Raw genomic sequence first — 16,754 nt, 5'->3', positions numbered from 1 at the left:
GGGGGAGAGAAGGAAAGAGGTTATGATGCAGGGGGTAGAAGGGAGAGAAAAAGGAAGAGAAGATGCCAGAGAGAGAGAGAGAAGAGATGGTGATGCTGTGGGGGGGAGGGATGAGGATTACAGTGGAATGAAGGAAGAGGGGAAAAGATGAGGATGTGAGGAGATGGAGAGAGATGGAAGAGAAAAGTTGATGGGGGGAGGGGGTATGGGCAGAGAAGAAAAGGGAATGATGATGCCGGGGGGGGGGGGGGGGGAGAGAAGAGGATAGGGAAGGTGTCATGATGAAGTGAGCCCAATGCTAGGTGTGCCATGTCACCAAAAAAGGTTGGGAACCACTTCGCCAGAGGAGTGATCTATGGTAGAGACTGGAGGAGGGTTATTGTACTTTCCTTGCTAAATGTTTGTAAACTGTTATAAAGGTTCCCACTGATATGACGGTATAGAAAACCAAATAAACCTTAAACCTTCCTTCAGGAAAGGCAAGGGCACTTTGATTAGCTTGTTTAGTAAGAAGCAGCTGCCAGCATTGATTATTCAAGCCTTAAGGACCTTGAACATAGCAGAAGAAAATAGTTGTCTGCAGAAACCTTTCCCTGCATCAGGCGACCAGGGAGATACTCGGATGCCAGCTTGAAGGTTGGAAAAGTTTTATGGCTAAGCCTTATCCGTGGCCTGAGAGGTTAAAGGCCCCTTGCATGAATGTGCTGGTTTACTCTGTCATGAGGAAAACCACTGTGCTTTTTAAAGCATGGTATGTGGATAAAGTTTTTCTTCAGTCAAAGCTTTGGTGGTTTCGCTCTTGGCATTGTTGCTAGACGGTCTAGAGCAGACTCTAGTGCTCAGTTCCCTTAAAGTCCAGGTAGCAGCAAAGGCTTGTTTCAAGGGTTGCCTTATGGGCAGATTGCTGGCAACTCATCCAGATGTATCACGTTTCTGAAGTGGGGACAGGCCTCATACATCCCTTCAGGAGGGAGATAAGATCTCAAGAAGGAACTATCTTAGTTTTAAGATCTCTGGTTGTTGCTCTGTTTGTCATTTAAGAGACTATCAGTCAAGGATCTTACTCTTAAAATGGTCATCTCCATAGCAATTTGTTTAGCCAGACGAATTTCAGAGTTACAGGCTCTTTCCTATAGGGACCCATTCTTGATATTCTCAGCTGTTATTCAGTTCCTTCCTTTCCATCATAATCGTACATTTTTTCCTTTCTTCTTAAAGTTAAAATCATTCGCTGAGGACAGTGAGGAGCTTCTCTGATTGAACATTCACATAATTGTGCTCCATTATCTGAAGGTGTCTAACTTCATTAGAAAATTGGATCATCTTTTCATTCCTTTCAGTGGTTCCCAGAAGGGTGAAGCAGCTTCAAAGCTTCCATGGCCAATGGATTAAGGAGATGTTACTGCTCAGGGGTCTACCAGCGCCTTCCACCAAGGCATAGACTTCCTCCTGGAAAGAGCTATGTTTGGTGTCTTCAGTGGAGATCTGTAGAGTTAGCTACATGGGCCTCCCTTGTATTATTTCACCAAGCATTATTGTTTGAACTTTCAAAAGCCAGGGAAGGTGGCTGCTTTTGGCTCAGGTATCTTGAGAGCAGCGCTGGCAGTATCCCACCTTATATGAGGGCTAGCTTGGGTATATCCCATGCCTCTGGTCTGGCTGGATGGAAAAGAAAGAACATTTTACTCTTACCTGCTAATATCTGTTTCTTGAAAACAGCAAGACCTGTCCAGAACCTGCCTGGATTGCCAGAATCTCAGCTCATTCTATTTTCGGGTGTTTATCCAGTTCAGTTTCTTAGGAATCAGTATATCAGACTATGTGAGGTTGCAGTTGGCTTAAGTCTGTCTATAGTAGAGGAAGTACAATGTCCCTTGGAAGCCCCTTGATTGGTGGGATATTAGGGCGATGCCGGCAGACTGAGGTCCACACAGAACCCTGTATAGGGTGACATTAACAAACCTGTTCTGTGTCTCCATCTGCTGGTAGGGGAGCTTAAACCCATGTGCCTAGACTGGTTTGGCTGGACCCAAGAAAAGGAAATTAGGTAAGACTAAATTTCTCATTCTCTCTTAAAGCTCAAAATATTATTTCAAATGGATAGTTTAGTCTTCTACTACTACTACTTATCCCTTGTAGCGTGCTACGTTATGCACTCAGTGCTGTACAAAAACACATGAGACCGACCCTTCTCTATACAGCTTATAATTTAATCAAGACAAACATTCAAAACCTATGTCCAACTGAAAGATACACGTTTTTCTCTCTTCATGTAAGCATTTTTCCTGATGTAGCTTGTGCTGTCTAGGCTTGTAAGAAAAAAAAAAGTCTTAACTGTGTGCAGTAAGGATGAAGACCTGAGAATCTAAGCTAAGTTTGAGGCCCCATAGCATTAACAAAAAAAAAAAGTAAAACTTAGTCTAGTAATTTTTCTGTATTTAGAGGCCATCATAATCCAAGGCCCTAAATTGTACTTTAGGTAATTTGTGTCTAAATCTGGTATGGAATGTGGGAGATGATACATTAAATTGGGGGCTGCTTTCTTGCTTTGTATTCCACTAAATGTCCAATTGCCTGGAAAGATGTCGCTCATCTTATGCTCCTACCGTGTTTCCCCGAAAATAAGACAGTGTCTTATATTAATTTTTGCTACCAAAGATGCACTAGGCCTTATTTTCAGGGGATGTCTTATTTTTCCATGAAGAAGAATTCACATATATTGTTGAACAAAAAAATGAACATTTATTACATTCTGAATAGTTGTCTGGTTATGCTGGTTTGTGATGACAACTAACTGTGAATCCTGCAGGGTAAAAAAATCACAGCTGCATGCTCTGGTGTTCTGTGCAACGGGCATGCTCCCAAATAAAAACTTTGCTAGGTCTTACTTTCGGGGGAGGTCTTATATTTAGCAATTCAGCAAAACCTCTACTAGGTCTTATTTTTGGAGGATGTCTTATTTTCGGGGAAACAGGGTAAGTAGCTCATGAATGTATCAGGCTCCAGAATGCCTGTTGAGTTGAAGATGTTTTATCTGTCTCTGCCATTTCTCTGGAATAAGTTCATTTTTTATGTACACAGTTTAGTGCTGTGGGGGAGGAGTATCTTTTGAGCTTAAAGTAATAGTGGTTTCCATTTTGCCTCCTTTGTTTGTGGTTCTTTTTATACTTAATTTTTTTTTTCTTGATATGACAAATGCAAAGATAATGAGGGCAAAATAGTCATTTCCCTGGGTAAATTGCTTCCTTGTGTGGTTAGATTCCTGGATCAGGTCTCCTGCTCCCTAGGTAATGTTCACAGCCCCTAGGTGGGGAGGGAGGGAGTCATCACTGTAAAAGGTGAAGCCCAGTGGCTGGATTGAGACCCCATGGTACACGGTTCAGGAAGGAGCCCTGGTATGTGTTCCCTGGCCTCTGGACCATTGTACAATAACTATAAGAGAATTTTTTTTACTCCAGACATAATCAAACTGTGGAATTTGTTGCCAGAAGATGTGGTGAAAGCTGCTAATGTAGCTGCTTTAAAAAAAAAAAAAAAAAAGGTTTGGACAAGTTTCTGGAGGAAAAGTCTATAAATAATTTTAAAGGTGGACTTGGAGAAATCCACTGCTTTATCCCTAGGATAAGCAGCATGAAATTGTTCTAACCCTTAGGATCCTTCCAGGTGCAGGTTCATAAGAACATGCCAAGGGTCCATCAACCCCAGCATCCTGTTTCCAACAGAGGCCAAACCAGGCCACAAGAACCTGGCAATTACCCAAACACTAAGAAGATCCCATGCCACTGATGCAATTAATAACAATGGCTATTCCCTAAGTAAATTTTATTAATAGCCGTTAATGGACTTCTCCTCCAAGAACTTATACAAACCTTTTTTTGAACCCAGCTACACTAACTGCACTAACCACATCCTCTGGCAACAAATTCCAAAGCTTTATTGTGCGTTGAGTGAAAAATAATTTTCTCCGATTAGTTTTAAATGTGCCACTTGCTAACTTCATGGAATGCCCCCTAGTCCTTCTATTATTCGAAAGTGTAAATAACCGATTCACATCTACTTGTTCAAGACCTCTCATGATCTTAAAGACCTCTATCATATCCCCACCTCAGCCGTCTCTTCTCCAAGCTGAACAGCCCTAACCTCTTCAGCCTTTCGTCATAGGGGAGCTGTTCCATCCCCTTTATCATTTTGGTCGCCTTCTCTGTACCTTCTCCATCGCAACTATATCTTTTTTGAGATGCGGCGACCAGAATTGTACACAGTATTCCAGGTGCGGTCTCACCATGGAGCGATACAGAGGCATTATGACATTTTCCGTTTTATTCACCATTCCCTTCCTAATAATTCCTAACATTGTTTGCTTTTTTGACTGCTGCAGTACACTGAGCCGACGATTTAAAAGTATTATCCACTATGATGCCTAGATCTTTTTCCTGGGTGGTAGCACCTAATATGGAACCTAACATCGTGTAACTATAGCATGGGTTATTTTTCCCTATATGCAACATCTTGCACTTGTCCACATTAAATTTCATCTGCCATTTGGATGCCCAATCTTCCAGTCTTGCAAGGTCCTCTTGTAATGTATCACAATCCGCTTGTGATTTAACTCCTCTGAATAATTTTGTATCATCCGCAAATTTGATAACCTCACTCGTCGTTTTCCTTTCCAGATCATATATATAAGCACTGGTCCAAGTAAAGATCCCTGAGGCACTCCACTGTTTACCCTTTTCCACTGAGAAAATTGACCATTTAATCCTACTCTGTTTCCTGTATTTTTAACCAGTTTGTAATCCATGAAAGGATATCGCCTCCTATCCCATGACTTGTTAGTTTTCTTAGAAGCCTCTCATGAGGGACTTTGTCAAACGCCTTCTGAAAATCCAAATACACTACATCTACCAGTTCACCTTTATCCACATGTATATTAACCCCTTCAAAAAAATGAAGCAGATTTCTTAGGCAAGACTTCCCTTGGGTAAATCCATCTTGACTGTGTTCCATTAAACCAAGTCTTTCTATATGCTCTACGATTTTGATCTTGAGAATAGTTTCCACTATTTTTACCGGCACTGAAGTCAGGCTCACTGGTCTATAGTTACCCGGATCGCTCCTGGAGCCTTTTTTAAATATTGGGGTTACATTGGCCACCCTCCAGTCTTCAGGTACAATGGATGATTTTAATGATAGGTTACAAATTTTAACTAATAGATCAGAAATTTCATTTTTGAGTTCCTTCAGGACCCTAGGATGCATACCATCCGGTCCAGGTGATTTGCTACTCTTTAGTTTGTCAATCTGGCCTACTACATCTTCCAGGTTCACAGTGATTTCGTTCAGTTCATCTGACTCATCACCCCTGAAAACCATCTCCGGAACTGGTATCTCCCCAACATCCTCATTAGTAAACACAGAAGCAAAGAACTCATTTAGTCTTTCTGCAATGGCCTTATCTTCCCTAAGAGTCCCTTTAACTCCTCTGTCATCTAATGGTTCAACCGACTGCCTCACATGTTTCTTGCTTCGGATATATTTAAAAACGTTTTTATGAGTTTTTGCCTCTATGGCCAACTTCAATTCAAATTCTCTCTTCGCCTGTCATATCAATGTTTTACACTTAACTTGACAATGCTTATGTTTTATCCTTATTTTCTTCAGATGGATCCTTCTTCCAATTTTTGAAGGATGTTTTTTTGTCTAAAATAGCCTCTTTCACCTCACCCTTTTAACCATGACTGTAATCGTTTTGCCTTCCTTCCACCTTTCTTAATGTGTGGAATACATATGGACTGCGCCTCTAGGATTGTAATTTTAAACACTGTCCATGCCTGTTGAACACTGTTAACCTTTGCAGCTGCACCTTTCAGTTTTTTTCTAACTATTTTCCTCATTTTATCAAAGTTTCCCTTTTTAAAGTTTAGTGTTAGAGCTGCAGATTTACTTATTGTCCCCCTTCCAGTTATTAGTTTAAATTTTATCATGTTATGATCACTGTTGCCAAGTGGCCCCACCACCGTTACCTCTCCCACCAAATCCTGTGTTCCACTAAGAATTAAATCTAAAAAACCTCCTTCTCTTGTTGGTTCCTGAACCAATTGCTTCATGAAGCAGTAATTTACTATATCCAGGAACTTTGTCTCTAGCAAGTCCTGATGTTACATTTACCCAGTCAATATTGGGGTAATTGAAATCTCCCATTATTATTGCACTGCCAAATTGGTTAGCTTCCCTGATTTCTCTAAGCATTTCATCATCTGTCTGACCATTTTGTCCAGGTGGACGGTAGTATACTCCTATCACTATACTCTCTATACTCTTAACCAACATATATGGGATTTCTACCCATATAGATTCTACTGAGCATTTAGTCTCTTGTATGATCTTTATCCTGTTGGACTCTATACCCTCCCAGACATAAAGTGCCACACCCCCACCAAGTTGATCCTCCCTATCATTTCGATATAATTTGTACCCTGATATAGCACTGTCCCATTGGTTATCCTCCTTCCACCATGTCTCTGTGATGGCTAATTATGTCAATCTCATCATTTGCTGCTATGCACTCTAACTCTCCCATCTTACTTCTTAGACTTCTGGCATTGGCATACAGACATTTCAAAGTGTGTGTTTTGTTTATATTAACAACCTGCTTTTCAGTTGGTAGGGATAATTCGGAAATCATTAGCTTCAGTGATTTTTTACATATAGGCACATGGACTGTTTGCTTTTAATGGAACCTCTCTGTTGGGATGCCCTAACTCTCCTGTTTCATTAGTATCCTTCAAGGATACATTTCTCCGAACCATACACTGCTGAGTGACTGTCGGCTTGCCCCTTTGTTCTAGTTTAAAAGCTGCTCTATCTCCTTTTTGAAAGTTAGTGCCAGCAGCTTGGTTCCACTCTGGTTAAGGTGGAGCCCATCCTTTCGGAAAAGTCTCCCCATTCCCCAAAAGTTTCCCCAGTTCCTAATAAAGCTGAATCCCTCTTCTCTGCACCATCGTCTCATCCATACATTGAAACTCCGGAGCTCTGCGTGCCTCTGGGGACCTGCACGTGGAACAGGAAGCATTTCAGAGAATGCCACCCTAGAGGTTTTGGATTTCAGCTTCCTACCTAAAATCCTAAATTTGGCTTCCAGAACATCTCTCCCACATTTTCCTATGTCGTTGGTGCCCACATGTACCATGACAGCCGGCTTCTCCCCAGCACTGTCTATAATCCTATCTAGGTGATGCGTGAGGTCTGCCACCTTCGCACCAGGTAGGCATGTTACCAGGCGGTCCTCACGTCCACCAGCCACCCTGCTATCTACATTTCTAATAATCGATTCACCAACTATGATGGCCGGCCTAACCCTTCCCTTCTGGGCAGTAGCCCTGAGAGACTTGTCCTCAGTGTGAAAGGACAATACTTCACCTGGAGAGCAGGTCCTTGCTACAGGATCAGTTCCTGCTACACCAGGGTGATGTTCTCCTACTGGGAGACCTTTCTGATCCAAGGCAGCACTGGGTCTGCCAGACTGGATTTGGGACTTGGCTACTATGTCCCTGAAGGTCTCATCAATGTACCTCTCTGTCTGCCTCAGCTCCTCAAAGTCTGCTAGAGAGCCAGGAGCTCTCATGATCTTAAACACCTCTATCATACCCCCCCTCAGCAGTCTCTTCTCCAAGCTGAAAAGTCCTAACCTCTTTAGTCTTTCCTCATAGAGGAGCTATTCCATTCCCTTTATCATTTTTGTTGCCCTTCTCTGTACCTTCTCCATTGTAACTATATCTTTTTTGAGATGCGGTGACCAGAATTGTACACAGTATTCAAGGTGCGGTCCTACCATGGAGCGATACAGAGGCATTGTGACATTTTCTGTTTTATTCACCATTCCCTTCGTAATAATTCCCAACATTCTGCTTGCTAGTGACCTGGCTTGGCCACTGTTGGAAACAGGATGCTGGGCTTGATGGATCTTTGGTCTGACCCAGTATGGCAAGTCTTATGTTCTTTTGAGTAGGAGCAATGGAATAGTCTATTTAAAACAGGGGAAAAAGTGCCAGGTAGTTGCAAATGAAGACTCATGGCACCAGAATCCCAGCTATGGCTTTGAGTTGAAAGAAAATGGAGAAAAGAGGAACTATGGGGCAAAAGAGGCATTTCCCAGGGCACATGTTTAGGTCATGGGGAGGAAAACTATGCTGTGTATATGTGGGATTTTCAAAAGTGTATGTGGTATTACCCCCCTCTTCCAGGTGGCTGTCTACACAGGTGGTTTTAGAGCATGCACTTCATGCCAGCTCATTGTCTGTGTACTGTGCAGGCTATATGCAAATGACCCCAGTGTGTATTACTTTTCTGTACTAAATATATAAACTTTAGCAAATGTAAAAAATGCAAAGTAATGGATTTTGAGAGTGCTTCTGCTGAGAAATAGGAATGCCTCCCTTAATGCTGCCGTAATGGACCCAAACTTTCTGCTTCCTTAATTAGTCTGGAGCCAACCATCTGCTAGTAAAGGCCCAAACCCGCTGTGGCTTTTCCATTACCCAGATCAATCCTGTGATTCCTCTTTATTTTTTCTTTCCATTTCCCTGTTAACCCCAAGGAACCTATAAAATCCAGAGCGCCACAGCTACATCTGGAGTATCGGTTTTACAAACAGCTTGGCAATTCAGGTAAGATTTGGAAGGGAGGTGGGAAAGAGGCTAGAGCAAAGAGTGATAAGATGGTTGTGTGATCAGGGATCTTTGGGGCTGGTAGAGTCTGGGTGATATGTTTGCGATGTGATGGGAGAGTGAACATTGTAAAATCGGGATCCTAAGACATCATGTGTGCGTTTGATCATTTCTGGAATAGAACTGCGCTCCATGTAATTTCCAAGTTCTGTATATGAATGCACGCTGTTGGCTTCCAATGAGTGTTCTTCAGGCTGTGCTTCATATGTGTTTTGAAGTTTACACCTTAACCCTCCTTGCTGTGTGTCTTTCTAGAAGGCATCCCTCAAGTATACTACTTTGGGCCATGTGGGAAGTACAATGCCATGGTGCTGGAGCTCCTGGGGCCCAGCCTGGAGGACCTGTTTGATTTGTGCGACCGGATATTCACATTGAAAACAGTCCTTATGATAGCAATCCAGTTGGTAAGTCTCATGGGCTTAGATTGGTTAAGTTGTGTAAATATGTAAATCCCTGAAATCTGCAAGCCTGTGTACAAGGCGCCCTCAGATTTCACAAGGAAACAATCTTATTAGAATAAGTGTGTTCTTTATTAGGAACTTGTCAGTTACAGCAAATTAATTATTTATTTAAAGATGTATTACTTGTACTCTTCAAAGTTTGAAGCTGGGTACAGTGCAACATGCATAAAATAGATAAAAACACAATAAAGCAACATACATAAAATCTTGATGACCGCAACATAACTCATATTAACTAGATAAGTCAAACAAATCGCATCATTGAGCTAACCGGCGTAAGAACGTAAAATGGCATAAAAAATAGTTGTAAAGGAGGGCCAATCATAAAAGGAAGGAAAGAGAATCTGAAGGCCAAAGTAAGATGTCAAGTCAAAAGCTTCTTTGAAAAGGATAGTCTCGAGAGCCTATTTAGTCTGCAGGAAATCTGAGGCACAGATGTTCCAGGAGGGAATTCCATTTTAGTGGCCCAGCAGTCGAGAAGGCCCGATCACATGTTTCCATGAGGTGAACAAACTTTGCTGAAAGAACTTCTAATAAGCCTTGCTTACCTGATCTCAAAGCTCCAGAAGGCCTATAAATCCATAGAGTAGGATTTAACCAAAGCAATTTATGGACAAGCATAGCTAGTTTAAATTTACAGGAAAAACTAGATAGAGGAAGCATAGAGAAAAGCAAGGCAAAAAAAAGTGCTTTTATGTTTTTATTTTATTGGGCAAATCACATATGTGTATGTAATCTCCTTATCCTAAATGTATATGATAGGTAACAGATTAGCTACACCCATATCCTGTGACATCACTGCATAGGAGGCTCTAATATTGACTAGAAATTGCTATAATTATCTGTTTGGCCTGTGATGCCATCTGATGGCTGTAGGCTCACACATCAAATATGTCTAGAGATGAACTCTTCCACCCTTCCCAGGCCTTGGGCAGATAATTCCTCTATTGATAGCGCAGCAGAATTACTTTAGTTGTTGCTTTTTCACATCCTCCTTCCATCCACAAACTTCTTGTTTTCTCTTGGTTCATAATTAGAGGAGTCCAACTCAAATGCCTTCTCATACCATTGGTTCACGCTTCTTGGTCCTGCTTCTGTTTTTCAAGGTTGACCCATGACTCTGCTTAATACTATTTTATTTATTTTTATTTATTTAGATTCTTTTTTTATACCGAAGTATAGCAGAAAGCCTTCACTCCGGTTTACAATTAAACAACTTCATACATGAAAACGTTTTCATAATACATAAACATTAGAATCATAATAACATCTCGGCAAAAGCAGAATAGAATAGAACATAATTAAAGAAAGCATCTTATAAATTAGACTTGCTAAAATTTAATGGGAGATGTTGGTTAATGGGGAAATATGTATACTACAGGCATTAAGTTTCCCTTTTGATCAGCAGAACACTGCACCTGTGAGATCTCTTTAATAGCTCCGTGCTTGGAGACATGTCTCAAGCTTCCCAAATCTCTGCCATCACTTTAAAGTTATAATAGTAATGTTAAGGGGGTTGCTGCTGGTTACAGTTTGGACTGGTTTATTGCTTTGCTTTAAAACATGCCACTGAAAACAACATCTGAGTGAGAAGTCTAGAGTTCTCACTTGTTGATTCACGAATTGCTTGTCGCTAGCACAGATCCCAGTGCGATTTGCATTTTAGAACCATGTATGACGCCATCTTTGTTGCTGATGGCTGGCCAGCTTGCTTGTGATGTCCAGACTGCATATAATCATCCCAGGGTGCAAAAGGCAGAGTAGTATCATTGCCCGATTTCGGTTGAGTAACTTTTGAAGCACAGGGAGTTAAATGAAATTGTCAAAGATCACTGGCACAGGGAAATAGCTCTTGCAACCTTCAAGTTCCCATGAGTCACAGTTTAATATTAAGGAATTAATTTTGCTTCTCATATAATTTTATACCAGCAAAAGTAGTGAATATTAGTGGTGATTTAACAGAGGCTAAGCAGTGGTCCACTGGGCTAGTGTTTTGTGTTGGTACTGTCAGAATTGTTGGCAGACTCAAATGACTGAAGTTCTTTCTCCCATCTCTGCTGCCAAACTATCACATTTGGTGATGAGAGCAATTAAATGCCACACACACTTTAAAAATGTCCAACCTGAATTCAGAGGAGGGATGCTTTTAATGTCTGGAGTTGGGCTACATTATTAGCTAGCATTTTTCTTTGCATGGGTCTGCAGATTACACGGATGGAGTATGTACACACCAAGAGCCTGATCTACCGAGATGTGAAGCCAGAGAACTTCCTGGTGGGGCGGCCAGGGAGTAAGCGGCAACATACCATCCATATCATTGACTTTGGCCTGGCCAAAGAATACATTGACCCTGAGACCAAAAAACACATCCCGTATCGAGAGCACAAGAGTCTGACTGGGACAGCGCGATATATGAGTATAAACACCCATCTAGGAAAAGGTGAGTCCCTGAGACCCCAGAATAAAGGAATGTATAATGCCTAGAGGTGGGGAGGGGTGAGACCTCAGAAACACAGGAATGTATAATGCACTTGTGGAAGGATGAGTCTTCCGAGGTCACTGAGCTAAACAAATATATAATGTATGCCCCTGGGGAAAGGCAGGTTTCCCGAGTCCTCTTAGGTACAGGTCTGTATAATGCATGCACCTGGGGAAAGGCAGGTTTCCCGAGTCCTCTTGGGTACAGGTCTGTATAATGCATGCACCTGGGGAAAGGCAGGTTTCCCGAGTCCTCTTGGGTACAGGTCTGTATAATGCATGCACCTGGGGAAAGGCAGGTTTCCCGAGTCCTCTTAGGTACAGGTCTGTATAATTCTTGTACCTGCAGGAAGGTGAGAGAAGAGCATTTTACTATTTGATGTGGAAATCTGAAAGCACGCTGTCCAATACTTTATATACCTTTTTCTCTCTAGAGCAAAGCCGCAGGGATGATCTAGAAGCTCTTGGTCACATGTTCATGTACTTTCTGCGAGGGAGCCTCCCCTGGCAAGGGCTTAAGGTAAGGACCCAACTCCCTTTCAGATTCTGGGGTGAAATATGGTGCCCTGATCTTTGCTGCCTCTGAGCGGGAGGAAGTGCGGTAATAATGGGAGACTTCAATTACCCCAATATTGACTGGGTAAATGTATCATCGGTACATGCTAGAGAGATAACGTTCCTGGATGGAATAAATGACAGTTTTATGGAGTAATTGGTTCCGGAATCGACAAGAGAGGGAGCGATTTTAGATCTAATTCTCAGTGGAGCACAGGATTCGGTGAGAGAGGTAACAGTGGTGGGGCCGCTTGGCAATAGTGATCATAATATGATCAAATTTGAATTAATGACTTGAAGGGGGAAAGTAATCAAATCCATGGCTCTCGTGCTAAACTTTCAAAAGGGAAATTTTGATAAAATGAGAAAAATTGTTAGAAAAAAACTGAAAGGAGCAGCTACAAAGGTAAAAAGTGTGCAAGAGGCGTGGTCCAGATGTATTCCACATATTAAGAGGGGTGGAAAGAAGGCAAAACGATTACCGGCATGGTTAAAAGTGGAGATGAAAGAAGCTATTTTAGCCAAAAGATCTTCATTCAAAAATTGGAAGAAGGATCCAACAGAAGAAAATAGGATAATGCATAAGCGTTGGCAAGTTAAATGTAAGACATTGATAAGACAGGGTAAGAGAGAATTTAAAAAGAAATTGGCCGTAGAGGCAAAAACTCACAGTAAAATCTTTTTAAAATATATCTGAAGCAGAAAGCCTGTGAGGGAGTCAGTTGGACCGTTAGATGATCGAGGGGTTAAAGGAGCACATAGAGAAGATAAGGCCATCGCGGAAAGATTAAATGATTTCTTTGCTTCGGTGTTTACTGAAGAGGATGTTGGGGACGTACCCGAACTGGAGAAGGTTTTCATGGGTAATGATTCAGATGGACTGAACCAAATCACGGTGAACCTAGAAGATGTGGTAGGCCTGATTGACAAACTGAAGAGTAGTAAATCACCAGGACCGGATGGTATACACCCCAGAGTTCTGAAGGAACTCAAAAATGAAATTTCAGATGTATTAGTAAAAATTTGTAACTTATCATTAAAATCATCCATTGTACCTGAAGACTTGAGGATAGTTAATGTAACCCCTATATTTAAAAAGGGCTCCAGGGGCGATCTGGGAAACTACAGACCAGTTAGCATGACTTCAGTGCCAGGAAAAATAGTGGAAAATGTTCTAAACATCAAAATCACAGAACATATAGAAAGACATGGTTTAATGGAACAAAGTCAGCATGGCTTTACCCAAGGCAAGTCTTGCCTCACAAATCTGCTTCACTTCTTTGAAGGAGTTAATAAACATGTGGATAAAGGTGAACCGGTAGATGTAGTGTACTTGGATTTTCAGAAGGCGTTTGACAAAGTTCCTCATGAGAGGCTTCTAGAAAAGTAAAAAGTCATGGGATAGGTGGCAATGTCCTTTCGTGGATTACAAACTGGCTAAAAGACAGGAAACAGAGAGTAGGATTAAATGGACAATTTTCTCAGTGGAAGGGAGTGGGCAGTGGACTGCCTCAGGGATCTGTATTGGGACCCTTACTGTTCAATATATTTATAAATGATCTGGAAAGAAATACGACGAGTGAGGTAATCACATTTGCAGATGATACAAAATTGTTCAGAGTAGTTAAATCACAAGCAGATTGTGATAAATTGCAGGAAGACCTTGTAAGACTGGAAAATTGGGCATCGAAAAGGCAGATGAAATTTAATGTGGATAAGTGCAAGGTGATGCATATAGGGAAAAATAACCCATTCTATAATTACACGATGTTAGGTTCTATATTAGGTGCTACCACCTAAATCGTCGGTTCAGTGTGCTGCGGCAGTCAAAAAAGCAAACAATGTTGGGAATTATTAGAAAGGGAATGGTGAATAAAACGGAAAATGTCATAATGCCTCTATATCGCTCCATGGTGAGACCGCACCTTGAATACTGTGTACAGTTCTGGTCAACGCATCTCAAAAAAGATATACCGTATTTTTCGCTCCATAAGACGCACTCTTTTTCCCCAAAAGTGGGGGGAAAATGTCTGTTTTATGGTGTGAATATAAAAAAAAACAAAAACTAACTATAACCCCTTACCCTCCTGACTCCCCCCAAGACCTGCCAAAAGTCCCTGGTGGTCCAGCAGGGGTTCGGGAGCGATCTCCTGCACTTGGGCCGTCGGCTGCCAGTATTCAAAATGGTGTCGATAACCTTTGCCCTTACTATGTCACAGGGGCTACCGGTGCCATCGGTCGGCCCCTTTCACATGGTAGGAGCAACATTGCTATTGACACCATTTTGAATACTGGCAGTCGACAGCCCAAGTCCAGGAGATCGCTCCCGAACCCCTGCTGGACCACCAGGGACTTTTGGCAGGTCTTGGGGGGGGGGGGTATCAGGAGAGTGGGGGGTTGTAGTTAATTAAATTTAAAGGGTTGGGATGGGGGTTTTTTTGTTTGATTTTGCTTTTTTTTTTTCCAACAAAGAGAATGATAAAAGTTTTCTGATCCGGGGAGTGGACAGAAGTGGCAGACCCGAAAATGAAATGGGGATGATAAAATAATTTTTGCCCTCCCCTAATTTGCTCCATAGGACGTACAGACGCCCGGGAACAAAGCCAGTTTAGCACACTATTTTTTTTTTTTTTTAATTTTCCCGCTCTGAATCCTAGTTGCGTCTTATGGTCAGGTGCGTCTTATGAAGCGAAAAATACAGTAATTGCGATGGTGAAGGTACAGAGAAGGATGACCAAAATAAGGGGAATGGAACAGCTCCCCTAAGAGGAAAGACTAAAGAGATTAGGACTTTTCAGCCTGGAGAAGAGACGGCTGAGGGGGAATATGATAGAGGTGTTTAAAATCATGAGAGGTTTAGAACGGGTAGATGTGAATCGGTTATTTACTCTTTCGGATAATAGACTAGGGGGCAGTCCATGAAGTTAGCATGTGGCACATTTAAAACTAATCGGAGAAAGTTCTTTTTTACTCAACGCACAATTAAACTCTGGAATTTGTTGCCAGAGGATGTGGTTAGTGCAGTTAGTATAGCTGTGTTTAAAAAAAGGATTGGATAAGTTCTTGGAGGAGAAGTCCATTACCTGCTATTAATTAAGCTGACTTAGAAAATAGCCACTGCTATTACTAGCAATGGTAACATGAAATAGACTTAGTTTTTGGGTACTTGCCAGGTTCTTGTGGCCTGGTTTGGCCTCTGTTGGAAACAGGATGCTGGGCTTGATGGACCCTTGGTCCGACCCAGCATGGCATGTTCTTATGAAGGAAAGGGTCACTGCTTACTTCACCGAAGAATCCTTCAGAAGTGTTTAAATAGAATCAATAAATAGTTGCTTGAAGCTCTTTTGCTTGTCCATTTTTTTTTTTGTCCTGGGTGTTCCTCCCCTCTGGGGATTGTTTAGCATGCTGTGCTCCTCTGTGTGTCTAGTCTACTGACTGCTCTCTTTTTCTCCTTCAGGCTGATACATTAAAGGAAAGGTACCAAAAGATAGGGGACACCAAGCGAGCCACCCCTGTGGAAGTGCTGTGCGAAAACTTCCCAGGTAAGGATCCTGGTTATTCTTTCTTGAGTACTTCTTTTGGGACCCACTTAAAGGAATAATTTACGATAGCAGATTACCAGTGAGAGGAGCAGTCTAGTACCATGCTGTTTCCAAGCCTAAGCCGATATATATTAAATCTTTCAGCTTACAAATTGGTTCAGCTGAACTGCTTGCGAGATTTGGGTTCCTTTGATTGTGCTTCCCTTACCTTCCACTATGATGATGCTTCATCTCCAAAGCTGCATAGTGGAAATTACATGAATTAAAATCAAGATACTTTCTCCAATTTGCTTTGTGACCTTGGGCAAGTCACTTCTTCCTTTTTGTAAATTATATTTTTATTGCAAAACGACAACAAAGCACAATACAATAAAGTAAGAATAATATAATTAAACATTTCTTAACCCCACATGGCTTCAGTATCTCTTTTGAACTCTGTGTAATACAACCGTGAAGCTTATTCATCAACACATGTGATTATACATCCCCCCCCGAAAGGTAAGGTGATCTAAATAACATATTACATAGCAATACCAAATGCCATCAGGCCGCACACAATGAGTTTCCCCCCATAGCTCATTCTGCTGTGAGCAGGTTGGGTGTTTCCAACAGAATGTCCCAGACTATAAATACTCAAACAGCATGGAAATCAACCAGGCTCCTTCTGACGTTTGGACCAAGATATAAAAAGGCCCCATATCCTCTGGAATCTAACCATGTTGTGATTCTTTAGCACAGATAGCCGATAAAGGGAGCAAATCTTCTCCATTTGCAAAAGAACTGACACTTTTGAAGGGATAACATTTCCAATGTGCTGCTAACTCACAGCATGCTGTTTATAAATATGAGATGGACTAAACTACTTTTATCAGCATGGAGCGCGATAGGTAAATTGAGTAATAATTCATAAAACGCTCTACAATGAAAAAATGGAATGGTTAACTTCATCACTTGAATTCCATATCCCTTCAAGAATTACTAGATCAACCGGA

The 16,754-nt window shown here is 41.6% G+C and overlaps 1 protein-coding gene across 1 annotated transcript in view; it reads left to right on the top strand.

Moving 5' to 3' along the window:
• CSNK1G2 (casein kinase 1 gamma 2) overlaps window positions 1-16,754 on the top strand; it is a 92,048-nt gene that overhangs the window by 38,194 nt on the left and 37,100 nt on the right. The window contains exons 4-8 of the mRNA XM_029613938.1: window positions 8,597-8,666; window positions 8,982-9,130; window positions 11,393-11,627; window positions 12,100-12,185; window positions 15,678-15,762. Coding sequence (XP_029469798.1) covers window positions 8,597-8,666; window positions 8,982-9,130; window positions 11,393-11,627; window positions 12,100-12,185; window positions 15,678-15,762 — 625 coding nt within the window. The remainder of the gene's footprint in view (window positions 1-8,596; window positions 8,667-8,981; window positions 9,131-11,392; window positions 11,628-12,099; window positions 12,186-15,677; window positions 15,763-16,754) is intronic.

Source organism: Rhinatrema bivittatum, chromosome 8, assembly GCF_901001135.1.
Source record: "Rhinatrema bivittatum chromosome 8, aRhiBiv1.1, whole genome shotgun sequence".
Taxonomy (NCBI): Eukaryota; Metazoa; Chordata; class Amphibia; order Gymnophiona; family Rhinatrematidae; genus Rhinatrema; species Rhinatrema bivittatum.
This window is presented reverse-complemented; position numbering and strand designations above follow the sequence as displayed.